At 42.2% G+C, this 27818-nt stretch overlaps 1 protein-coding gene across 1 annotated transcript; it reads right to left on the bottom strand.

Moving 5' to 3' along the window:
* Positions 1-4451: 4451 nt before the first annotated feature.
* Positions 4452-10881, bottom strand: LOC147420218 (uncharacterized). The gene is made up of 9 exons (XM_086504496.1): positions 10754-10881; positions 6230-6738; positions 5845-5905; positions 5548-5755; positions 5252-5383; positions 5122-5163; positions 4943-4961; positions 4840-4845; positions 4452-4513 (listed from the first exon to the last, which is right to left on the bottom strand). The coding sequence occupies exons 1-9, from the start codon at positions 10879-10881 to the stop codon at positions 4452-4454; spliced, it is 1167 nt and encodes a 388-aa protein (XP_086360622.1).
* Positions 10882-27818: the final 16937 nt, after the last annotated feature.

Raw genomic sequence — 27818 nt, 5'->3', positions numbered from 1 at the left:
TCACTCTAGACTCTGCACTCACTTTCATTTGAAACTTAATTAGTAACCTTACTTCTTTAGGACGATTGCTTCCAATGTCTAGGCACATTACAGTATTCGGGCCACAAGTTGGTCAAAAGCTTGTCCTTATTTTTGAAGGCAGCACATATGCGCTTTCTGTCTCTTCTGTGGAACAACATTTTGAGCTAACTAATGCATTTACTTTACATCCACTTACACTAAGTGGAGGATAGGTAAAGATGGAAGTTACTGAGTCTATTAGTGGTGAAGAGGTCTTCCTTCTGAATCATGATGTCTGTCAGTTCTTCTAGGTTTGCTTGACAACTCCTGAACATGACAATGGAATTAAGGCTCCTCCAGTAATTATTGATTTAGAATCAGATGCCGAGTCACGTGGCTGCTCTAGCGTACTTGATATTATATGCTCAATGCCTTTGCAGAGCAACTTGTACTTGGCCCTGAAACAAGCTAAAGACATCATTCAAGTTCAAGAGCTTCCTGTGTTTTATGATGGATATGTTGCATTTGAGTTGCCCTCTCTAGGTCACGCTAATGGAATGATTGGGATGGAACAGAGACATGATAGCCACATGTGGACTGAATATGTCAGATGTAGCAGTGATACCTTTCCAGGGGTTGTTAGGTTCAGTCTCGATGCTCGGGTCACTTATGTTGTGTCAACATTGATTGTCCATATTACTCGAGGACAGGACTCTACAATGAGGTTCATTGGCGAGGTCGGCTTTCAAAGTCATCTCCGAAAGGCATGCTGACACCTGAATATGGCACCTTGACATGCAATCATTGCTTTGAAATGCCAGAGTGTGTGGCAACGTGTTTGCAGCTATTTATTATTGTATGCCAAGGGAGAAACAAAAGTGGACCCGTTGTGTGCTACATCTAGGTGAGCATCAACATCCTTGTGTGGAAGGGAGGTCAAGAGTAAATGAGAAAAAAGTATCATCAGTGCTTCAAGCTCGTGCTGCTCAAGAACCATTCACTACAGCCAAACGGCTCGAGCGCATGACTGCTCAGGATATGATCATGGGAAAGCTTGTAATGGAAAATGCAGACAACACAAAATATATTGAAGATTGTGAGTTTGTTGAATTTTTGGACACAATCACACCTTTGTCAAGTAGATGAAGGATTGAACGAAGCTTGGAATGCGCCAAAAGATCAAAAAATATAAGTGCAAAAAACTTAGAAGCAGTGACGAGTAAGAGTAGGTATCCATATATACATGATGTTCTCTTCCCTGGTCAACTTGGAAATGCCCAACAACCACATGTGTTCAAGATGTCAATAATTGGGCCAGGAAGTGGAGTTGATCTGGATAATACAAATGCGTCCGGGTGGAAATCTTGAGCAGATGTGGATACACTTTGATCATGTGCATCGTGTGCAAGGATGGCCCACAATGTCTGCACATGTTTATGATCCGTTTGTGCGTGAACTTATGACAATCGCAACATGTGAGTTTACTGTGGAGAATAAGTTTGCACAGATAGAGTTTTGGAAGATGCTCAATAAGGTGGTTCAAGATCAAGGATTTGATAAGCCTGAGTTCAGAGGTTTCATGCCTCATGAGGCTAATGCAAATTGGATAGCAATCAGAACAGTTTACTTTGGGGGTCCCAACAAGGTTATACCATCTAAGGAAAGGTCTTGTGTGGTTCATTGGGAGCAATCCATGATCCGGCATACTACTAAGTGTATCAAACCTTCCTCACAAGAGGAACACAAAATTAAATGCCGAAAATGGTGAAATGCACCATCAGAGAATCAAGCAGATGTTTGCAAAGGAGAGCTTCGTCGCTTTTGGAGAGCAAGGCATGTTGTTGATGGTGAAGTTTCACGTTTGGAGACATGGTTGGCTTGGTGGGATATCAGAGTTTCACATTGGGGAGGAAGATTTGTTATGCAAGATGAGTCTGGCATTTTTGTGCCAAACACTAACTTGTCTGAGAGTAAACATGCTAGCATGCGGGCATGCTTTGGTTTCAAAGAGAAAATCAGTTTATATGAAGCCGCAGGGGCAGATATGGCAATGGCTGTACTACAAAGTGTTAAGTACAATGCATACCTTAAAGGTGCAAAGACATGTAGTGGTCCCGGAATACAAGACCTTGCACAAAGATTTTTAAATCATTCATCCACTGCCTCGGCTGCAATGAAGTTGGTCGATCTTACACACTGCTCAATGGACGAAATGGGTTTGCAAAGTCCATAGATGAATAGGTCAAATATAAGGGAGAAGAGTGTAAAGAAAAAGAGACCAATCTTTGTGGATGTTGGCCCTTGTGCTAGAGGATGATAGCCACAGGCCAGAGTATGTCACAGTCACTGAACCCATTGGTGGAACAAAGTATGCACGTGCACATGGGGAAACAAAGTATGCACGTACACATGGGGAAACAAAGTATTGGCCTGAGGTGACTGTTGCAAAAACGGTATGGGCAATTAGGAGAACTGAACCTGGACGTAAAATTACATTTTGCAAGATCAAACAGATAGATGTGGATGATTCATTAATCACGGCTCGCCTAATATTAATTCTGGGGTAGCTGCACCGTGCTTTTGGGGTCGAAGAAAATATCCCTCATCAGGATCAAAGCCTGGGGGGATTGTTGAGGGTTATGTATGGTTCTACAATGCTAGTAACATGCACACATGGAAGATTCATGACATGGTGGTGAGGCCACCCGGACCTGCACCAGGGGTTTGGAGGGTCGCAGAGGGCACAAATCTACTACCACATGAGGCAAAACAACTCCAAGCAAATGGTTTTGTACTTCAACAACAACATGGGGTAGAATGTGCAACTATGAATGGATTCGAGGAGCAAATAGAGTTCCAAGTGCCTTTCGGCCCAAATACAGGGATGGCAAGATTATTAAATGGCGCTCAGAGATAACAAAAGAATTTCAGACAATAATTGATATTGGAAAATGCATGGCAGCAACATTAGTTAAAGAGGTTATTGTTGTGTGCAATGAAACACATGTTTTCTACATTAGCACAGAGGGGTCAAGGGCAAAGGGAGTTTCATACTCTGTGACATTGGCTGATTTTCCAAGATGTACATGTGAGGGCTTCCAAAAGAGAGAGTCCAAGAGGTTGACATATGTGCCATGCAATCATATTTACTATGTGTTTCTCCAAATTTTGGGTTTGGACTCTCATGCCCATGAGTTCATGCACTAAGGAGCCCTAACGAAGGTGGAGCTGTTTCAAGCTTTGGGAGGATTGCGGCCAAATGTGCAACAATAGTTAAAGTGCCTCTAGATGTGAAGGCTTTGTGTGGTATGTAGTTTGAAATGCAGTGGTATTTTGTCTACTTATGATAAGCCCTAGTTTGTGAGAGATCAGCACAAGTTTTGAGAGTGCATTCTATTTAATATTTTCTTGTAAATTTCATATGTGTTTGTAAACAAATGAACACTATTTTGTTTTAAACAATGTAAGATGCAGCAGGTTTGCTACATAATCTTTATTAAAGATTGGGGTTATGTTCTTCATTCAATTTCTTTTCTCAATTTTTTGGTGGCTAGGTTAGTTCAAGTGCCTCTCTTAAATTTTCTATATACGTTTGCGAACAAATTAACATTATGGATCTTTTGTTATAAACAAAGTAAGATACAACAAGTTCGCTTATCTAACCTATCTCGCCCGGTTTTTTGTTTGCTCGAAAGTACTTGCTCGGGGATGGGGATTCCCCTGTTCTCATGAACATGAATCCATGCCGGATGTCGAACACCGGCCCTCAAATCAGCAGCAATGGCTATGTAGTCCCCATAAATGGCCATGCATCGTGAGTCAGACAATGAGGACAGAGAAGACAAGGGAATATCAACGATTTAGACAAAAAAAAATGGTTTTCTTTGCAACAATATCCCCATGACCTACTGCGATACAAGAGGCTAAACAAAGTGAATTAACTCCAATAAATGAACATACAAACGACTGCATCATAAGTGATAGCTCACCATGCTCTCACTCCATGTTTTCATCCACCCTAGTCTCAACAATCACCACCTTTCCCTTGTGAGAAGTATTTGTAGCTTAGAAAAAGCAAAAAAACACAATATCACCAGTATGTAAAACAAATAAGTTAAGGAAAAAGAGAGTTTAACGATCTTCAACAAATCATGTTTGAGACTGTTTTGAGTAACCATTTACCTGATATCATCTCATTCACTCTAGGAGGTAGAGGCACATCGACGGATGTGCCACCAACTCTCATAGTATCGTGAAGCTCTCTCTCTCTCTCTCTCTCTCTCTCTCTCTCTCTCTCTCTCTCTCTCTCTCTCTCTCTCTCGCGCCAATACATGCCCAGAAGCCATGTCTATCCACCATGGGCATGTCTCCATCTCCCAAGTAGTAAGCTTTATGTATGGAAGGGGAGTACATGCATTCTTCCCCAGTAGATAGTTGTGCCCACTGCTTAGCTAAGAATGGAATCCCTGGAAGAAAGCCTTTTCCAACCAAGGATAATAGAAATCTAAAACAATCAAACAAAATAACATCACTAAAAACTTTGTAATTATGAAAAGCTTGAAATAAAAGTATGATGAGCTTGACCTATAGGCTAGCCGTTGAGATGCCATGCGTACTGTGTCCACTTTCTTCATAGCTTGCTTGTCAACATCTTTTGTCTTAGCTTCAAGAGAGGTTTCCAAAGGAAAAAGATAGGGCCGTGCTTCAAACTTGAGCTCCTCAAAGTAAGAGGCAAGAGAGCAATCATGAGGCAACAAAATACCACCAACAATGTTGGTTAAGTTCTCCACAAACTTTGTGGCTCTATCAAAAATCCTTTGTTGAAGGCCCTCTCTATGAATCCAACTACATAACAAGGAAGATGAGAAAAAACTAAAACAATCACAAAAAGCTAGCAATCCTACATCGAAGATTCTTGAATGTCAAAAGAAACTTTACTTACATGCGATACACATGATCTCCTTTCTTTAAACCATAAGATGCTTTAGTAATCTTGTCTGCCTCAAGCAAGGAAACCCATAACAATTTGCTCAAGACAGGAGCACCATGCATAGCAATTAAGTTCAGTTTCTCAAGCGTAGCCCAACTATCAGGACCCCACTTGAGTGCAAGAACTCGAACCATCCAATCCGGTCCAAGATTCGGATCAACAATATTTAGTAGCTGTAGTATTTGAGCAACGAATAAAAAACCAAGTTTGAACAGCTATTACACTATGTGCAAAACACCTAAACAAAAATATTTCAACCACCTTTCCAACGCGCTCTCCATATTTGAGTGCTAAATCATTCAATATCTTCTCCTCCTCTTTTATAAGTTCTTCATTTGTCATTGTCTGCCTAGCTTTCTCTATTGTTTGGCTCAATTCCTTGGACATTTGAACCTTCAACACATACTTAAAAATAAATAATTTGCAAAAAAACAAGCACATACTCTTTGGCTCAATTACTTGGATATTTTATCCTTCAACACAGAATTGAAAACACATAATTTTCAAAAAAAACCAAACATGAGATCTTTCTTAAAAAGCAAGCCAAAGGCACTTACATTGTATAAGAGCTTTCCCAAGTATCGACGAGTAAGTGGATACCAAGGTTCCACACCCTTTGAGTATTTCTTACGGACTACAACAATCAACTTTTGATCTTTTTCTGGAAGCCCCGTTACATAAGCTTCATGACCTACTACACAAATATGGGAGCAGTTGACAAGCTCATCCCTAAGATGGGTGACCACAAGAGCATGTGTGTTCATGCTATTCCAAGTTCATATACAATACATACAAAGTTAGAAACATAACATAGACATTTTTTGCTAAAATATATAGAAAGTCATAAAACTTACAAATTCATTCTTTGCAAGCTACTACGAAGAGCTATCTCTGGCACTCGTGTAGGATCAATAACTTACTGTACAAAGCACACTACAATGTTTCTCTCGAACTGTGGAGAATCTCTCTTTAATAGCAGTCGTCCAAGCGACCGTTCTAGATTACCCTCCCAAACATAGAACATTTTATTAGAAAGGGCTTGAAGATTTGGTCTTTTAGAAAGCTCAAATTCAAAATCTTTATGTATATCAGCCCATATTGGGTCCCATGAAGTAAGAAGGTCCTTTGCAAAATAGATAAGCATAGACAGAAAAGCATACTCAACTACTATTTATGAGAACAACAAAAAACACAGTAGAAACAGAAAGTAGGAAAGATCAAAGTAGAGAAATGAAATACCTGTAACATAAGCTTCCTCCTTCTTGCAATTCCAAATTGAAACAATAAAAGCTCCTTTTTCTTGCATATAGCCCTCCTTTGCAAAAGCAAATTTCAATCCACTAACATCACCTCTTAAGCCTCTCACCCTTGCATATGGGATCAATCGACATAAAGGAATCGGTGGACAATCAAAACAACTAAACATGCGAGTACATTGAAGAATATCTTGTCCTCCATGCATGTAAAGCTTGTGCTCGTCCCCTGTCTCGGTATCTACTGCTACTTCATCTCTTACGACATAAGGCACTATTTGTAAACATGCCTCTTGTGGGGCAAGAGATTCATCAACTTCATTTATGGAGCCAAGCCCCAAGTCTTGACTTTGCATCTCCTCTTCTTGTGTCTCCAAACCTTCTGTCATATCTGTGACAGGTACTGCACTTATTTGATCACTTCTCTCTAAGATACTGGAAGCTTGAGTTGAAGAGAGTTGTCTCCCTCTGCGACCTAGTCCACAAATTGAAGGACTTGCAAAACACAACAAAAACCAATTTATTTACTTCACTGAAACTGCGTCTAGGAGTCAATGCCGACGCGGATGCCTAAAGGCAATTAAAAAAATCAAAACTTTATTTATTGATCATCCACCAAAGCATCCAAGTTGGCGTGGATCACAAGAGGGAGCTAACAGATTTGAAAAAAGCATACCCAATTATAAAATTTCATCTTGAGAAATTCCTTCTAGCCATCCATGTCGGCGTGGATGGCTTGAGGGAGCTTACTGAGAATGAATCATTGCAAAAAAAAAAAGTCCCAGGAAACTCCTTCTAGCGATCCACATCAGCGTGGATGGCTACAGGCAGTTCTTAGAGAAGCTATGCAACTCTGCAAATCTCTAGAGAGAGCTTATCTATAGATAAATTCACACATTCAAAAATTACTTCTAGCCATCCACGTCGGCGTGGATGGCTACAGACAGTTCTAACAAAAGCTATGCAACTCTGAAAATCTCCATAGAGAGCTTATCTATAGATAAATTAACACATTCAAAAGTTCCTTCCAGCCATCCTTGCCGGCGTGGATGGCTACAGATAGTTCTAGCAGAAGCTATATAACTCTAAAAATCTCCATAGAGAGCTTATCTATAGATAAATTATCATATTCAAAAATTCATTCTAGCCACCCATGCTGGCGTGGATGGCTATAGACAGTTCTAACAGAAGCTATGAGACACCATAAATCACAAAAGCAATAGAGGGTATGCAGTAGTTTTGTTTATCCAAGAGTTTAGGCTAAGAATGCATCTCTACTATAGTTTAGTTTATCCTTCTGTAATGTGTAGAAAGCTTTACGAAAGGTTTTTGTATTCTTTAAAAGGGCCAATAATTTAAATTAAAATTAGTAGCCTTACAAAACATAATCTTAAACATTGGGGAAAAAAAACTACCTCTAGCCATCCATGCCGGCGTGGATGGCTAGAGGTAGTTTACAAAGGTACTTGGTAGGAGGCTTTCGGGCCGAGGAAGACTCCCTTCTCCCCATGACGATTTGTATGCAAACTCCGACCTTGGGTTTAGGGTTTCATTAGCGCTTAAGGCATGCTATAGAGATTGAAGGTTGAAGGCTCTTAAGATTGAAGATTGAAGGCAAGATTGCTTCCTCTCCAGAGAAGGATTGCATAGAGTACATGGCCTCAAAGGGCGTACAAGTAAGTAAGCTGAGATTAGCGCAAGCTTGCAACATGATAGTAGCACAAATAGGGCATGAGATTAGCCCAAGGTTCTATTGAGATTAGTGCAAGCTTGTGAAGGAGTACGAGCGGAAGTGCGACGCGAGAGAGAGTGCGAGAAGAAGAGCACAACGATATGGTGAACTCGCTCTACTGTAATGTGTAGAGCATAGTGAGTTCTTATTAGGTTTTAACAAAACAATAATGGCAACCAATGCAAGAAAGAATCTCAATGTAGTCATCTTGACCACCGGAGAGAAGACTTCATCAAAGTCAATGCCTTGTTCTTGCTTAAAGCCCTTGGCAACAAGCCTTGCTTTGTACTTTGGCTAACTATCATGAGCGGTGATCTTATACCTGTAAACCCATTTACAAGGTAGAGCCTTTTTGCCCTGTGGTAATTTAACTAGCTTCCATGTCTGCTTTTTATGCAGAGCTGTCATCTGTGACTGCATGGCCAATTGCCAATTCCTGGAGTCCTTCATTTGCACTGCTTCCTTGTTACATGAAGGCTCATTGCAATCAGTCAACATGACATAGTTCATAGATGGAACAAACCTATCAGGAGGTCGCGTGACACGTCCAGATCTACGCACAATAGGTGGCTCAGGCTCAGCCACAACCTGTGGTTCCACTCTATCCTGTCCACCTCTTCCTTTTGACATTGACATTGCTCTCATCTTTTTTGTCACTATTTTTGTATTAGCGTTGGTATTTATTGATCATCGATACTGCCTATATTACTTGTTTGGTGTTTAACTTCACAATCTTTTTTTTTAATGGAAGTGCATTGCCGGTCTACGCAGAGCAAATGGCTAGAACCATGGCAGCAGATACGCGGTACGATTCTTGCATCCCTGAAAGGTATCACAGACATAACGTATTCATTGATGATGAGTGCGAGTCATCATAAGAACAATGGATTTATAAGATTGGTGGATGTTAAAATTCAAATTCATGTCTTGTTGTGTTCATAAGAATCTCGTTATATCACGATGGACTCATGAGCACATGGGGTCTACACGCTTTGATGGGACCTTGTGTGTGCGTGGTGGGAGAACAGTCGCATGGGCTACTGATTTTATTTTTTTGGATCTTCCCCCTTTGGTGGTTCTCACTTAGCCTCCCCTGTTGTGCCCCTTTGGGATATTTGTAGTGAGGATCATGTTCATGCGGGCATGCAACTTGCATATTCAACTTTGTCAGACTCTGAGTGGTTGTTGATCAAGCTCTTTGTAATTGCGGGAACATGTCTCACATTTTTCAGCGTGAAAGAAGAGCCATTCTGAAACTTCAATTGAATATCTCCAACACCTAAGATCTCACATGTCTGCCCATTGCCTAGCCGACTATGATCTTTAGTGCTCACATAAGAGGTAAACCACTCCTTGTTTGGAGACACATGAAGTGATTCCCCTGAGTCTATAATCCAGTCACTCAATGCATTTCCATCAGATGTTGTAAGAAGAGCTGAGTCCATTGTATTCATCAAGAAGTAGATGTCTCCTGACACTAGATTGTCATCCTTTGCAACAATGTTTGTCACATTTATTTCTTGAATCTTCACTGAGGACTTGTTTTTCTCACCATGGTCTTCAGCTTTCTCTTGGCTTTTTCTGTTTTCCATTCTCTGCAGTCTCTTTTCATGTGACCCTTCTTGCCACAATGGTAGCATTCTATGTCACTCTTGCCTTTAGCACTGCGGGACTTGCTACAAGACTGATTCCTCTTTCCACCTTTGTCCTTTTCTTTGGTCCTTCCCCTGACAACTAAGGCTGTTCCTTTGCCTTTGTCCATTGTCTTTCTGTTGGTTTCTTCAGTAAGCAGACTGCCTTCTACACCTGCTATGGTCAAACCATATGGAGGTGCAGAATTACTCAAAGCTGTGCAAAAAGTGTCCCAACTTTCCGGCAATGTGATCAACAGGAACATAGCTCTAACAGGTTCATCAAACTTGACACCTTGATCTGACAACTGACTATAGATTGTGTTGAATTCATTCAAATGATTGGACATAGGTGTCCCTTCTTTTATCTTCAAGTCAACAAGCTTCTTAAGCCAGTATACCTGTGAAGCTGCACTCTGCTTCTCATAAAGATCACTCAGCTTTAACCATGCTTGATAAGCCGACATCTCGTCTGCTACATTGAAGTAAACGCTTTCTGCCAAAGTCAGCATAATGGTAGAAAGTGCCAATTCATCCATTTCGCTCCATTCATCTTCGTCCATATCTTCTGGTTTTATCCCCTTGAGCTTTATAGGTTTTATCTGCTTTTTTGTACCAACACGTGCCAAATCTGCTTCTTTCACAATGGGAAATTGGTTCCATCCAGCTTCTTGATATTGTAAAGAGCAGTGTCCTGTGATCCAGCCATAGCTACGCTTCACAGTAGTTTACTTTCCTGGGAAAAATTCCGCAGAGTTTCCCCTGTAAACTGACCTCTGAACCAATATCAACCTGTCAAATGAACCAAGAAAGCTTCAGATTTTGCATAAATTTCGGCAGAGTCTCCTTTGTAAAATGGCTCTGGTGTACTCAAAAACAGACCAAAAAACAGCTCAAAAAACACTGTCTCTCTGACACTGTAAGCTGTGGGTAAACCTGTCCTGCACATGTACTGTCTGTGACTGTCCTGTGACTGTCCTGTAAGCATAAACTGCGATAATGCCTCAACGGCAGTAAAGCAAAGATGCAATCCCAACTGTCTAACTCACAGTCAATACATCCTAGCTGCCTATCTATGGTCACACGAGGCTATGGTCACACGAGGCTTAGTTTTTGGTTATTTTTTCCAACCATATCTGACGCTTGCCAGCTTTTGACAGTTGTTGACCGGCTTTGTTCTCTAACTATGCCTAAAAAGGCATAGTCACAAAACTCTTCCCAATCACTATCGGTCAACACCAGGTTTCTCTCTCCTGCCTGTGCATCGATCTTCATCTCTCTACCTGCTGTCGAAGGTGGAAGTTTTGAGCTCTTGTCAGAGACTGCCGAGGCTTGGTTCTAACTAAGCCATGCGTGACCATGCCCATTTAGCTCAACAATGTGCAAACACTCTAAAATTTGGTTGGAGAGGGTATTTGGGATTTGTGCATGGGAAATTGAAGAGGGTAGGTGAAATTCGCTTGTCATTACTATGCAGGACTCACTGAAAATCTTAAAACTCAAAGTGAATTATTTTTATTATAATATATTTTATAAAGCTATGATTATTGTTCCTGGGAACATGAACATGCAATCCTCTTGGCGGCTTGCGGTTATGAATAGGATTTTAAGCATATTAGTCTATTCTATTTACACCTGTTGTATCATTCAAAAGCATGCCGCTGCTTTCTAATATTTCTTACCTTCTGCCCTACACACTATTAACCCATGGGGAGATGCATTACAATTGCACTCCATCAAGCCAAGAAAGTGGTCTCTAGTGATGAGCTCCTAGCTCATTATGATGGGTATATTGCTTTTGAATTACCGCCAGCTGGTCATTCTTTAGGTATGAGGGGTATAGAGCAAAGACATGATAGTCACATGTGGACAGAGTATGTTACTTGTAGTAGTGATAGTTTTGATGGTGTTGTCATATTTAGTAGATGCTCTGGGCATTTGTGTTGCATCAACATTGATTGTCCATTTTATTTGTGTTCAAATATTTCCAATGAGTCTCAATGGAGAGGTCGACTTGTTAAATCTAGTCCTAAAGGATTGATCTCTTCTCGGTATGGCACACTGGTATGCACTCATTGTGGACAAATTCCCGAATGTGTTTCTACATGTCTTGCAATTATTTACTATTGTTTGCCTAGAGATAAGCATAATTGTACTAGGTGTGCTTTGCATCTTGGAGAACATAATCATCCATGTTCAGAAGGGAGGAGTCGGATGGTTGAAAGTCACATTGATGAAATGTTGCTTGATCGTGCAAGTCGAGATCCTTTGGTGACTGCAAAACAATTGGAACGGGTCACCACTCATGATCTTATCATGGAAAAGCTTATTGGAGCAGGTTCAACAGCAAGTGTTATGATTGAAGATTTGGAATTTGTTGAATTCCTTGACAGTGTGACTCCCCTTTCAAATAAAAGGAGAGTGGAACGAAGCTAGAAGTCTGCAAAAAGATCAAACAATATCACTTCAAAGGGTCTTGAGGCAGTGCTTGACTTGAAAAGCAAGTGCATATATCCTTTCATCCATAGTATCCTTTTCCCAGGCCAATTGGGTGAAAAGGTACAACCTCATGTATTTAAAATGTCAATTAAGGGACCATACAGTGGAGTTGATTTGGTGAATCGGATGCACCCTGGAGGTAATTTAGAGCAAATGTGGCTGCACTTTGATCATGTTCACCGTGTACAAGGATGGCCGACTATGTCAGTGCATGTCTACGACCCTTACGTGCGAGAGCTACTCACCATTGCAACTGCTGAGTTTAGCGTGCAAAATAAATATGCTCAGATTGAATTTTGGAAGATATTGAACAATGTGGGTAAGGAACAGGGTTTTGATAAGCCAGAGTTCAGGGGATTTATGGCAGATGAAGCAAGTGCCAATTGGATTGTTGTGCGTACTATTTATTTTGGAGGAGCAAAGAGGTCTATTCCAAACAAAGAGAGATCATGGTTGTTTTATTGGGAGCAAAGTATGGTTCGACATACTGGCAAGTGCATCCATCCTGCATTTCAAGAGGAGCACAAGATTTTGTGCCGCAAGTGGAGAACTGCACCTACAGAGAATGTGGCTAAGCATTGTAAGGGAGAGCTTAGAAGATTTTGGAAAATAAGAATGGCCATTGAAGGGGAGATTGCTTCATTGGAGACATGACTGGCTTGGTGGGATGTACGAGTGCCTCGTTGGGGGGAAAGATTTGTATCACAAGATGTTGCAGGAATTTTTGTCCCTAACACAAACTTGTCTCGAGTCAAAACATGCTAGTATGCGTGCCTCTGTTGGTTATAAGGATCACATAAGTTTGTATGAGGCAACATGTGAAGATATGGCTTTAGCTGTGCTTCAAAGTGTGAAATATAATGCCTATTTGAAAGGTGTTGGGAGCTCCACCAGTCTCGGCATTAAAGATTTGGCAGATCGCTTCATGAACCAACCTTCATCTGCTTCAGTGGCAGCAGGAAAGAAACTAGTTGACCTCACACATTCTTCAATGCATGAAGTGGGTGTCAATAGTCCTGAAATGAATAGAAATATACTCCAAGAAAAGATTATTAGAAAAAAGAGGCCAATTTTTGCTGATGCAAATATTGTCTTGGAGGAGGATAGCCACAGGCCAGAGTATGTTACAATGACAACTTCAATTGGTGGGCTTCAACACAAAAAAAGAACTCCAAGGAATGTCCCATATCCCGAAATAAATGTAGCAAAGTTAGTTTGGGCAATAAGGAGAACAGAACCTAGGCGAAAGATGACTTGTTTTGGTGTGGTGTCAAAAGATGGAGATCGATGTGGGCGGTTCATTAATGATTGTTCAATGGATGCCAAAATAGGGGTGCCAGCTCCTTGTTTTTGGGGTCGCGAAAAATATCCTCCATCTGGTTCACAACAGGGAGGCCTTGTGGAAGGGTTCATTTGGTTTGTAACTCCAATAACATGCACACCTAGAAGGTTCACAGCATAGTTGAAGGGCTGCTAGGTCCAGCTCCCGGTGTTTGGGTGATTGCAGAGGGCACAAATTTGCAACCTCAAGAGGTAATGCAATTGCAAGCCAATGGTTTTGTTCTACAAGCAGGAGTGACATCAGCAACAAGAATCGATAAAACAGTTTCATTGAACCAAAGAGTTGCTAGCAGCGTCTGTCCCAAATTTAGAGATGGAAAGATTGTGAAATGGAGATCACAATTAACAAAGGAGTTTCATGGCAAGATTGAAGTGGGTAGAACCATGTCAGCAGAGTTGGTGCGAGAGGTCATTGTGGTTTGCAATGAAACACATGTTTTCTATGTTAAGATTGTGGGGTCAAGTGCAAAGGGAGTGACATACTCTGGGACAATGTCAGATTTTCCTAGATGTACTTGCGAGGATTTTCAAAACCAAGAAAGCAAGTGCCTTGTGTATATGCCATGTAAGCACATTTACTTCATAATTCTGCAAGTACTTGGCCTTGACCCTCATGCTCATGAGTTCATGCATCAGGGTGCTCTAACAAAATTGGAGTTAGTCCAAGCACTTGGAGGTTCATGGGTGCTGATGCAGCCTTAAAGGCTTGTGGACGTTGCAATGGTTTTGAGAAGTAGTTTTTTGGGTGATATGTGCTTATCGGTATTAACTTTTGCCTCAAATATTCTCATGCGGCAGTATTTTAGTTGTTGCGCTCTCCATTTTGATTTGTAGATGCGATACACCTTTTTGGTTAATTTCAATGTTGATGGAAGGTTTTTGGCATGTGTTAGTGATAGAACAATTTGAAAATTATTTTTATAGGTAAAGAAACTATGTAGGGAGTGTCTCTAACCAATAAAAGTCCCAGATATATACAGCTAATATATTGCCCAAGGATATAAAAAAACATTGTAAGTTTTGCAAAGTTTATGGTTTGCTCAATTTTGTGTCAAAAAAATTATATGTTTTGCTCGGTTTATGGTTTGCTCGATTTTATTTGCTCGGATTTTGGGATTCCCCTCTACATTGTGGTTGGGAGAGGAAGGTATGTAGGGAGAGCTCATGGCTGAATATATGGGGAAAAGAGGACCTAATGTGGTCAAAAGATGAGCACTCAAGTAGTGTGTGGTACTCACTCTCTCGTACTTGACAAGGGCATAAGGTGCAAAGTGTTACCATATACATGTGGTAGTGATGTGTGTGAACACACTAGGACCGCCGGGGCATTTTTTCCCTCTTTAGGAGGTTTTTTCCCCCGTGCATTGTATATACGCCCATCACTCTAGGGCTATCTATCTTTCCATTGCACACTAAGTAACACACTCTCTATTGTGTGCCTTGAGCTTCCTTCGTCTTCTCCAAGCTGTGTGTGTTTCTCTGCAACCCTAATTCCAACAATTGGTATCAGAGCAGGTCACGTCCTCTCGGGCTTAGTCGCCAGCTGCTCCAGCACACGCCTGCTCATTTTCTCCGATTTCAGTGAGCTTTGGCGAGCGTTCTCAAGTCGACAAAATTTTTGGGCCAGTTTGAAGAGCTTGGTCTGCTCAGAATTTTGATTTGGGCTCATTTCGGCCTCCGTTTCCACTACAGGCAGTACTGCAAAGGCTATTTCGTCATTTTGTGCAGAATTTTTGTCAGTGCCTCTTTTTGCATAACAGGTGCCTTATAGTCTTCTACGGTTTGTGCTATATAGCACAGGTTGTTCCCGCTCGGTTTCTCCTATTTTCGGGCAGTTTTCACATCAGGTGCAGCATTTACCATGGCTGACAACAACAACACAGATGTGTTCAAGATGTTTGATGCTGAGGACAGGTTGGATGGGGACAACTACCCTATGTGGGCTTATATGATGCAACATGTTCTTGTGTCAAAGGGTGTCTGGAACATTGTGCAGGGCATTGATGTACGTCCTGGTTCTGAGGATGTAGGCGATGTTGAGGATGTTGCAGGTCTTGCTGCAAGGATTGCAGGTGTTAGAGTTGTTTTGCCTACGGCAGAACAAGCTCGTTGGGATGTTAAGGATGCGCAGGCTCATGCATTGATTGCGTTGTCTGTGAAGCGCACCATTGTTCCTCACATCCGTTCAACAAAATCTGCAAAACAGGCTTGGGATATTCTAGCAGGTCTTTATGCAAGCCGCAATGAGGCTAAAATTGCTTTGCTGCGTAAAGAGCTAGAGTCGAAGATTATGCATGAGGAAGATGATATGGACACTTTCCTTGCTAGTGTCAAGGATATCAATGAGCAACTCATTTCTGCAGGTGAAGTCATTTCAGACAGTTCCCTTGTGCAGACTGTTCTTGATGCCTTACCAGATTCCTACCAGACTTTTGCTAGTACTTGGAGACTCATGACCCAAGGAAATCCTGAAGTTGTCAAGTTTGATGCATTATGCACATTGCTGTTGCAAGAGTCACTTTCTAGAAAAAACAGGACTAGGCAGCGTGCAGTTGAGCAGGCTTTTATTGCTTCTCAAAGAAAGGGTGGTAACAGTAATGCGGCCACTTCTTATGGTTCTGCTGCGAGTGGCAAAAATCCTGTTCCTAATGCTTCTGCTGGCAGCACTTCGTCTGGCAATTCTGGTGATAAGGGCAAAAAGAAGATGCGTTGCCATTATTGTAAAGCCAATGATCACTTGATCAAGTCGTGTCCTAAGTTGAAGGCCAAAGAGGCTAAGAAGAAAGAGGGTGGTTCCACTGCAAATGCTGGTTCCACTACAAATGCAGCCATTGTTGAGTCTTCTGTGAAAGGAGATTGTGATGCTGATGTTGATGCAGAATGGGCTTTTAGCGCAGAGTGCACTTACAATCCTGCTGTCAATGATGCATGCTTGTCAGTTGCTGCAGATTCACATGTGTGGTATTTCGACAGTGGTGCTACAAAGCACATTACCTCACATCGTGAATTGTTTACCTCTCTCGAGTCTGTCCCTCATGGGAATTCAGTCACTTGTGCCAACAACGCCTCTTATCCAGTTCAGGGAGTTGGAAAGATTGTGCTCACTGCTGCTAATGGCAGTTCCTTCACACTTGTTGATGCACTTTATGTACCTGGGATCAAGAAGAATCTCTTGTTTGTATCCGCACTTGCTAGACTTGGACTTGTAGTCAAATTTGTGGATGACAGATGTACAGTTCATGATCTCAGTTTTAGTGATGAAATTGTTTCATCTGGGCTTTTGTGCCGTGGGCTGTATAAGCTCACTTTGTATGACAAGTGTGGACAAAATTTTGCAAATGCTGTTGCAGATTCAAGGGCTATTTCAGATGCAAAAATTTGGCATGCACGTTTTGGTCATCTGAATTTTGCCAGTTTGCTACGTTTGCAGAAATCTGATATGGTTGCTTCTTTGCCTCCTCTTGAAGCACCTGTCAAACATGTTTGTGAAGGCTGTATTTTGGGTAAGATGCAGCGTTCTAAATTTCCAAAGGATGGTTCAGTTCGGGCCACATGCAGGTTGCAGCTTGTGCATAGTGATGTTTGTGGGCCCATGCAAACTCCGTCCTTGGGCAATTACCTGTACTTCGTGACTTTCATTGATGATTATTCCAGGCATGCATGGGTATTTCCGGTTAAAGCAAAGTCCGAAGTTTTTATGTGCTTCAAACAATTTCTGGCTATGGCTGAAAATGTCTCGAAATGTACTATGGGCACCCTCCGTTCCGATCGAGGGGGGGAGTATATGTCTCATGAATTTAATACATTTCTGGTTAGTCGTGGGATAAAACACCAATGTACAGTGCCTTATACGCCTCAGCAAAATGGTGTTGCTGAGAGGAAAAACAGGTCACTGACGGAAATGGCACGATGTATGGTCAAAAGTCAAGCTTTGCCGCATTCTTTTTGGCTTGAGGCCATCATGTGTGCCACTTATGTGCTTAACAGGTGTCCTACGAAAGCTTTGCAGTCTATTACTCCATATGAAGCATGGCATGATAGAAAGCCTTCTATTGAGCACATGCGTGTTTTTGGCTGTTTGGCTATGCTTTGGTGCCACAAGTGCAGCGCAGAAAATTGGATGATAAGGCTGTCAAATGTATTTTTGTTGGTTATAGTGCTGAAAGCAAAGGTTACAGGTTGTATCATCCGCAAACAAAACGTATTTTGGTTTCACGGGATGTAGTGTTTGTGGAAGATTCTGTTCAGCCCTTGTTGTCATGTACTAGAGACAGTAATGTTAGCTCACAGGACATTTATGACACTTTGTTGCCTCTTTTCAGTGGCGGAAATACGAATGTAAGTTCCAATGAGGCAAATGTACAGCCTATGGGGGTTTCTGAAAATGTTCTAGATCAGCCTATTACTGATGCAGATGTACATGATGTACTTGATGACGAAAGGGCTGAAAATGAGCAGGCTAGAGGTATGCCAAAATGGCTGGTGCACACTTTGCGTGACAGTAAATTGGGTGCACCTTTGTCTAGTCGTACTCGTTCAGGCTCTCGCCGTGCATCTTATGCATCAGATTGTTATGCTTTGGCTCTGTCTAGCTTACATGATGTTGAGGAGCCTCTGTCTTTTGATGAAGCACAGAATTCAGAAAATTGGATGGCTGCCATGCAATCAAAATATGATGCACTTATAGAAAATGACACATGGACTTTATGTGATTTGCCTCCTGGCAAAAAGGCCATTGGTACGAAGTGGGTTTACAATTTGAAAAGCAAGCCGGATGGTGAGATCGCCATAAGGCCCGACTTGTTGCAAAAGGTTATGCACAGCAAAAAGGCATTATTAGATTATGAAGAGACTTTTGCTCCCACTTGTCGTATGACTACTGTACATTTCTATGTGCATTGGCAGCTCATTTTGGTTGGGATGTACATCAATCAGACATTGTTACTGCTTTCTTGAATGGTGACACATTTGAGGAAGTTTATGTAAGGCAGCCTCGCGGTTTTATCATAAAAGGACACGAGAACAAAGTGTGCAAATGTAACAAGGCTTTGTATGGGTTGAAGCAATCTCCTCGTGCTTGGTATGAGAAAGTTGACACTCATTTGGTCAAACAAGGCTTTCGTAACAGTCCAACAGAAAGCACATTGTATGTAAAGCGTGAGGGTGATGTACTTCTCATTGTGGTTCTTTATGTTGATGATTTGCTGATCACTAGACCAAATGAGAGACATATTGCTGAATTTAAGGCTGATTTTAATGCTACTTTCAAGATGAAAGATTTGGGGCTGTTGAATCATTATTTGGGTATACTGTTTAAGCAGTGTGATGGTGGTATTGCCTTGTGTCAGAAAAGTTACATAGAGACATTGCTATGTAAGTTTGGACTTGAGGATTGCAAACCTATTGCCACTCCCATGGAAACAGGTTTGAAGTTGAGTCTACATGATGTTGGCGATCCTGCTGATGTCACTCTTTACCAAACTGTTGTTGGCTGCCTCATTTATGTATGCAACACGAGGTCGGATATTCAGTTTGCAGTCTCACAGGTCAGCAGATTTATGCATAGCCCAGGGTCTAAGCATTGGCAGGCAGTCAAGAGGGTTTTCCGCTACCTTAGTGGCACTTTACATCTTGGCTTGTTTTATCCCAAGGGGGGATCATTGCCGCCAGACTTACATGCTTTTTCGGACTCAGATTGGGCTGGTTGTTTTGACACGCGAGTGTCCACAAGTGGTTTTTGTTTCATGCTTGGCAGTTCATGCATATCATGGTTGAGCAAGAAGCAACCTATTGTGGCCACTTCGAGTTGTGAGGCTGAGTACAGGGCAGTCTTCACAACTACGGTTGAGTGTGTATGGCTCAGACGCCTTATGGCTGATTTGGGTGTTGGACAGGACACTGCCAACACTATCTACACTGACAGTCAGAGCGCATTGGCAGTTGCGAGGAACCCAATTTTTCATGCTCGCACAAAGCACATTGAGGTGCATTACCACTATGTCAGGGAGAGGCTCTCAGTAGGAGAGATCAGCTTGGCTTATGTGCCAACACAGGACAACCTTACAGATCTTTTCACAAAGGCATTGTCTCGTGAGAAGCTTGAAGCTTTTCGCAAAGCTTTGGGCTTACTCCCCTTTGTGGACTGATCCTGTCCTCAGGGCATGGCACTTCCCTTTACTCACGTGCCAGCTCTTGTTCACCGCATCACTCCAGGGGGGATTTGTTACCATATACATGTGGTAGTGATGTGTGTGAACACACTAGGACCGCCGGGGCATTTTTTCCCTCTTTAGGAGGTTTTTTCCCCTGTGCATTGTATATACGCCCATCACTCTAGGGCTATCTATCTTTCCATTGCACACTAAGTAACACACTCTCTATTGTGTGCCTTGAGCTTCCTTCGTCTTCTCCAAGCTGTGTGTGTTTCTCTGCAACCCTAATTCCAACACAAAGTCGATGAGACTCCTTGCCAGGCCCCAACGTCCTGCCTCGTAGCGTAGAGAATGGGAGCTAAGACAAATGGAGGCAATGGTGCAGATTGCACTCAATGGGATGGGCTCAAGGACGTAGGGATGGGTTCAATTACCTCGTTTAGAGAAGAAGAAAGATTTGTAGTTTGGGGCAACGTGTGTGGTGTAATGGCTGAAGCGAGAACCTCCAGATTTCTCCCAAGCCGTGATACATTGGCGGTGTAAGAAGGTCTCATTAACTTGGAGTCGATCGACACATCCTTGACCAAGTGACATACGTCCCATCTTCCAAACCATTTCTTGGAATCAAGCATCCACCCCGAACTTAGTATTTTGCTCTTGCATGTCTTCTGGACCTTTTGACTTGCTTCATATGCGATTCTAGGAAATTGATACAAAGGGCTACGTTGTGTCTTAAGCATGTACTCCACAACTCTTTGCATGCCCAAGAACTCAATGGGAAGCGATCCGGACTCAAGAAGTAAGAGCATGTAGGGTGTTTGTGTCTTGACTTGGAGAAAGTTGGTGAGAAAACGCTTTTGGACATTCTCAAACGTTTTCCAAGCAAACTTCTCGATGCTACCACCCCACACCTCCACTCCATAAAGAAGCACCGGTGTCACCAATGTGTCAAAGAGGTACTTTTTGAGAGCCCAACACTTAATCTCTCCAGCATTCACAAATGCATAATAAGCCCTCTTTCCGGCTTCCAAGCGACGCATTGTGCAATCCTTCCATTTATGATTGGATGGAACCTCAAGGCCAAGGTACTTGCAGCTATCTACCACTTCAAGTTGCTCATTTTTGTATACAATGCATGGATGTTCGTCATTGAGGGTCTTTACAAGCATAACCTTGGTTTTGGATCCATTCACAATCAGCCCGCTATGTAGGCAAAACCGTTCCAAGACACTCATAAGCTTTTGTCCATCTTCTAAGGTATGTGCCAAGAGCAATACATCATCGGCATAAAGCAAAATCATGATCATCGCATTTCCGATCTTAACCTCTTCTATGCCTTTTTGTTACATAAAATTAAGAACCATGCATTCCAATTCATCAATGAGTAGCCCAAAGAGGGTTGGGGAAAGTGGGCATCCTTCTTTGACACGAATGGTGCTTGCAAAAAATTCTAAAATTTCATCTCCCATACGTAGTCAACATATTACTTTTTGGTAGATGCGAAAGATTGCATGCATAAATTCTCTCGGCACTTGAAGGCTTTGCATACGTCTCCAAAGATTTCCTCGCGGTACCATGTCAAAATCTTTCTTGAAATCCACAAAGCAATAATACAACTTTTTTCCTTTCAATCGAGACGCTTCCATAAGAACTTGAAGAGTGACAAGGTGATCAAAATTGCTATGATGCTTTCAAAAACCTGCTTGGCCAAGCACACATTTGCCATTCTTTTCAGCCCATTCACTTATCTTCATCTCCATGATACATCCAAATAACTTTGCCATCAATGAGCCAACCTTTATAGTGCAATAGTTGTTCACATTGTTTACATCTCCTCCTTTGTGCAAAGGTTTGATCCAATTTGCACTCCAATCATGAGGCATGCCATGCTGAAGTGCAAGGTTAAACATATCATGTATCCAATATCATGTTTTCTTCCTTGTCCATTTAATCATTTCAGCCTTGACACCTTGAAGGTCCTATGCCTTGCGAGTAGCAAGTTTCTCAAGCGCGCGGCATACATTTTCAATGTTAAAGAAGGGAGGCATAAATGAAAGGGAGCTACAACACTCCATCTTATCAACATTGGGTTGTTCATAGAGGTTCTTGCAATGCATATACATATCCTCAAGAGTCAAGTCACCAAAGCTCTTAACACGTTTGCCTTTTAGATTTTGCCAAAACTTGCCACATGCATGTGCTTTCTCTTGTGCTAAAAGAAGTTGTTTTTTGACTTCTCACCTTCTCCTCTTTTTTTGAACAATTGCTTTATATGTGTGTGAACGTTCCAAGTAAACTTCCTTGTCTTTGCTTGCATCCAACCTTAGCAAGTGTTTTCGGGCTTGACTACATTCCATGTCAAACCTTAGCAAGTGTTTTCGGACTTGACTACATTGCATGTCAAACCATTTCTTCTTGGTGCTACCCTTCTTAGACCTTTTGCAAGACATGTGTTTCACTGAAAAGCATTCCTTCGCACAAGAGCAAATTACTTCTTTGAAAAATTTCCACTTGCATTCTAATGTTGGCCTTTCTTGATGCTCTCTCATGCTTAACATTTGGTCTACAATATCAGTATAAATAAGTGCTGGTTTGAAGTCTAGACGTAGGCACAAATGATTCACATCATGATTGGAGGCTACATGCTCGAGTATTTTACCACACTTGAGGTCAATACATAACATCCTATGATCCAATTCCGGATTCCATTTACCAAGTGTAAAGCTTTGTATGCATTCTAGAGTGGCTTCCGAAAACAACATATAGTCAATCACACTATCACCATTGTGATTTCTACATGTAAAGTAATTAGTACCTTGCCATAGAGATACACCATTTGCCATGAGCACTCCGATACTATTGCACATATGTAGAAGTGACTTTCCTTAGTGATCTAGTTTTTTTGCATCATTAGAACTTTGATTATACATGTATGAGTCATCCATTCTTCTTGAGACATGCGGCATGTCGACTTGTTGTGTGTCGTGTTGAAACATATTTGTGTGAGCATTCATGTCTCCAAAGACAATGGCTTCAACATGGTCCTTGTAATGAGCAATGTCTTCCTCTAGTTCAACAAAGGGCTGATCTCTATCCATATCTAAGCGAGCATAAAAGTTGGAGCCATAGTGAGGAATGTAGCAACCAACCACAAACATGACTTGACCATTTGGTGGGCTGATTTTCAGCCATAAGTAGCGTTTATACTTATCTTCCTTGACAATGGAAACATATTTCAAACCCTTTTTGTTCATACATGCTACGCCTCCTTGGTCTCTACATCGCTTTGCATTTTTGGCCCACATCAAAGAATGCACATCGTATTTGTCAAATCCAAGAATTCGTTGTGCATCATGCTCCCATGTTTTGACAAGAAGTATCACATCGGAGTCAATTGTAAGCTCATCAATGCCAATTTTCACATTCCATGGATACCCTTTACAATTCCAAAAGCTTATTCACAAGCATGAGTTCGTCTCATAGATCACATGTCCCTATTTGTTGGGTGGACTTGCATCCTCCTCAAGTGACTTTTCTTCTTGAGATGACACCTTAACCTTCTTGCTTCTTTCCTCATATGATTTGCGACGTACATTTTGTTGCATAAGAGTGCGATCCTCATATACATTACAACCTGTTCTTTTAAGGTAGATCCAACTATTGTCAAGGACGATCTTTCTCTTTACCTCATCAGCCATGGTACATACAATAGGTCTTTCTCCCGAGCGAGAGACTCCTTGTTTTCCAACTCAATGTGCACCATAAGCCATGATTTCAGACATGCCAAAGTGTGTAGCAAAAAACTCTTCAATAGCAACCGCAAGAGATTGGACTATTTCCATGCTTTCCTCCTTGATTCCACAAATGACGATGTTCTCTGAGCATTTTTGCCGTTCTTGCAATTCTTGAGTGTCCACATTCTCTACATTCTTTGCTTGGACAACAACTTGCGTGATAGGAGATGTAGAAACCACATTATCCTTACATATATCAGCCCATGATTTGGATGCATTTCTCATCTCACATACATCATGTCGTATTGTATCTATCATTTCCTCTTTCAATACATGATCACTCTCAAGTTTGCTCAAGCGCTCTTTCAATACATTCATGTCCACAAGAGAGCACGTACATTCTTGAACTTCATTCTCAAGATGCATCAAACGTGTTGTTTGCATTTCAAGAACCTTCTTGAGGTGCTCATTCTCCACAACGAGAACTCTTAAAGTGCCATTCTCCATTGCAAGTGCATGTAGCTCTTCACCTTGCTTGTTGACGGTTTCTTGTAAATGAGACCAAGTAAGCCATGATCATGGCTTCAGTTGTTGTAGACGATGTGGTTGGATTAGCATCCAAATTCCTTGGATATTTTGCTTCATTCTCCATGGCAAGTGTGGATTTTCCACCCTTGCGAGTTTTGTCCGACACTGCCTTCAAGTCGGCAATAAAAATGCAAAGTTTTGATAATTTTTTCAATTCTGAGATGCTGTTATACAAAGCCTTCCATTGCTCAGAAAAATTTTGTCTTTACATCAATGTGTAGAGGGATTCGTGCTCTTCGATTGAAGCTATAGATCACCCAAATCAGAGTTCAAATGAGGGAGTTATGATCAAAAGAGTGTGAGAGAGAGTGTGTGTGTGTGTGTGTGTGTGCGCGCGCGCTTGTGAGAGCGATAGAGAGAGAGAGAGAGAGAGAGAGAGAGAGAGAGAGAGAGAGAGAGAGAGAGAGAGATAGAGAGTGGAAGATAGTGTTATGTGTATGCTTATGAGATATAGAGAGTTTGTGTGTGCATAACTATTTGTGAGATAAAGAGAGATAGGGATAGCGAGATAGGTAGTGATAGAGAGACGGATATAGATTTTGTGTATGTTCTTGTGAGATAGAGAAAGTTCTTTTGTGTATTTGTGTGTGTGTGAAAGAGAGAGAGGGATAACAAGAGAATGAGTTAGTGAAAGAGATAGACAACAAGAATTAGATAAAGAAATTGGGTAGAGAGAGAGAGAGAGAGAGGAGGGGGGGGGGGGGCGACTAGGGAGGGGGTTAGGGGGCGGGGGTGAGGGGGTTAGGGGCAGGGTGGGAAAAGGGGGTTAGCGGAGCGGGTGAGGGGGTGTAGGATGGGAGGGGTTGGGAAAGGGGGCTAGGGGGCTGGAAGGGTAGGACGGGGGTGAGGAGGCAACAGGTGGAAAAGGGGGGTGAGGAGGCAATAGGTGGAAAAGGGGGTTGAGGGGGTAGGGAGGGAGCACAAGAGCATAGGGCGAGGGTGAGGGGCAATGAGTGTGTGTGTGTGTGTGTGTGTGTGTGTGTGTGTGTGTGTGTGTGTGTGTGTGTGTTGTGAAAGGGGGGTGTGTGGATTTAAGTAGGGAAAAGAGAGAGTCGGTGAAAGAGGAAGGGGGTGTGGATCAGTGTGTGAGAGAGAGGGTGTGTGTGTGATATAGAGAGAGGGAGTAATACACAATGTAGAGAGAGGAGAGAGAGTGAGTGCACCCTCTCTCTCTCTATCACACACACCCCCTCTCTCTCTCACAGATCCCCACCCTCTTCCCTCTCTCACTGACTCTCTCTTGCTCTTTCACACACACACACACACACACACCCTCTCACATGCCCACACACCCCCTCTCTCTCACACAGATCCCCACCCTCTTCCCTCTCTCATTGACTCTCTCTCGCTCTTTCACACACACACACCCTCTCTCTCAGACAGACCCTCTCACATGCCCACACACCCTCTCTCTCTCTCTCTCTCTCTCTCTACAATCCCCAATTGTCTATTGACACATGTCACTTGAAGGATGATGCTGGAGAGTGGGAATAGAGGAACACACCCAACTCACAACACAAGGCCTCTCTATACTATCTCAAGGCATTCACAATACCCCTATCCTCTCAAGATCACCTTCAAAACTAGAAAACCACTGTTTGCACCCAAACCAATGCACACACGCCCGACAAGATTACCATACCACACTCACACACCACTGGTGTTTGTCTCAACCCTCTTAACACACACATCAACGTTCTATCTCACTCTCTCCACACACAAACACCATTGGTTTGGCTGGGCACACACATCCAACATCACTATCGCCAATAGCGGTCGCCATCGATGCAACCAAAGTTGCCTACGAGCACCATCCTTCACCGTGAAGAGCGCCAACAGACACCACAACATAGCTCACAAGAGGGAGAGCTCCCTCTCTCTCTCTCACTTCATGCACAATAAGAGGGCCACACCCTACATTAAATATTGGGGTGATTGGCTCTTGTACCCACATATTGGTTTTCTGAAAGCCATGTGGCAGCTCGATACGGCCTCACCCTCCATGGGTTCAAAAGATCCCACTTTAATACTTTAAGAAAACCACTTTTCCCCTCCAACTTTGATCCTTCCCCATTTATTGATCTCGGTTTGAATTCTTTGACTATTAAGCCAAATCAAACTCAAGCACTTCAAAGATATCCATTGGCATCAGCTTTAATCATCACCCATTTGCACTTGCCCTATCCATCGGGGATCTGCAAGGCACTCCAACTTTGAATTGTGATATCTTTCATACTGTAGCTCCGTTTGAGGAATTGTCTAGACTGACATATAGAGCACCTCGAGTATCACATTCCAAGGCACAATCATAAAAATTTGGATGCCTCAATATTCCAACTTGATTGGCCCATCATGGAGTCTTTTTGGCCTAGAAAACCACACCAAGCATACATACCGGTTACCCTTTTCCTACCCACGACCTTTGCACATGCTCTAGCACTTTAGCTTTCACATGTAAGTACCCATAGCATTGCATCATCCACTTCAGGGCATCGACTCACTTCTGCTGCAACATCATTGCCCAACCCCCTTGTTGAACATTTATGTTCAGCCACAAACATGCTTATTGGACTCTAAAGTTGCCACATCAAACAAACACTATGAGAAAACTAAACAAATGCTACCATACATACAAAGCCTGACTCTTGCTACCCACCACCTCTGCTCAAGTGGGTTGCCCAGTCCCCTACATCATAACATGGCGACCACCTGGGTCAAATACTTGGCATTGATCACGTCCATCCACCTGTAACACCTTCCTAGAATGCTGCACCCATGCATACAACTAACCACATACATAAGCCTCCCATGACACTCTTTATCCACTCCGATCATCCATTGGCATACTACCCATTTCAAAACAAATACCTCCAAGCACTCAAGTACCCCTCAAGAAAACCTTGTATCCAATGGATAGCCCAATTCAAAGGTGTATTACCTTCAACCATGACTCACATATCTCCTTTGAAACCAAAGCTGCAACTTGGGATTCCTTTTCATGCACCATGGAACATACCTGCTGCACTGGAAACTCTTTCACTTTTGGTTCCATGCTTACCTTCACACCTATAATAGAGTCTTACCAAGCACCGAGCAAACTCTACCGAGCGAACACAAAAACCGAGAGAGAGAGAGAGAGAGAGAGAGAGAGAGAGAGAGAGAGAGAGAGAGAGATCCCCATGAAAATAATCTCATGGTTTTAAATTTCTAATCCATGTGCTTGTCAACCAGTCTCCTCAATTCCCATGTTATATTACCCAAGGGTATTTTATTCTCTTTTCCTTAAAAGTGGTCATTATTGACCGTGGCAGGTAATTGAGGGACTTACAACACACAATAGTGGTAGGTTGTCCAAGTTTGTATTGATTGGCATTGCTGCTAGCAGGGAGTGATATAGGCATGGTGCCTATCAAATGTTGTAAACAATTTTAAGGCTTTTTGAAGCTATTTAAAAATGCTTCTTTTTAGCCTTCCTTTGGACGCATGCCTTTAATAAAAATAGCATGCGCATAAAAAATCTAATTTGTCGAGCACAAAGAGACAAGAGCAAGGAGTGCAAGGTATGTTGCTACATTGATCTCTCTCTCTCTCTCTCTCTCTCTCTCTCTCTCTCTCTCTCTCTCGTTTGTGGACAACATCAGCGCAAAGCTAATTTGCCAATAGTAGCAGCGCAAAGAGACGAGAGTAAGGAGTGCAAGGTATGATGCTACTGCTCTCTCTCTCTCTCTCTCTCTCTCTCTCAGCAATGCAAAGAGATGAGAGCAAGGAGTGCAAGGTACGTTGCTACAACTCTCTCTCTCTCTCTCTCTGTCTCTCTCTCTCTCTCTCTCTCTCTCAAAACAAAAAGAAAAGCTCATTTCTGAGCTGGCTATATATAACGAGATGAAAAGGCCACATA

This window comes from Adiantum capillus-veneris, chromosome 28, assembly GCF_014529385.1.
Source record: "Adiantum capillus-veneris isolate H3 chromosome 28, ASM1452938v2, whole genome shotgun sequence".
Classification (NCBI taxonomy): Eukaryota; Viridiplantae; Streptophyta; class Polypodiopsida; order Polypodiales; family Pteridaceae; genus Adiantum; species Adiantum capillus-veneris.
This window is presented reverse-complemented; position numbering and strand designations above follow the sequence as displayed.

Coding starts and splice junctions, on each gene's coding strand:
- LOC147420218 (XM_086504496.1), bottom strand. CDS start 10,881: ATGAAGATCGATGCACAGGCAGGAGAGAGAAACCTGGTGTTGACCGAT. Junction 5,906..6,229: donor GGAGGAAGCTTATGTTACAG/GTATTTCATTTC, acceptor TTGTACAGTAAG/TTATTGATCCTACACGAGTG. Junction 5,756..5,844: donor AGCTTGCAAAGAATGAATTT/GTAAGTTTTATG, acceptor AACTTGGAATAG/CATGAACACACATGCTCTTG.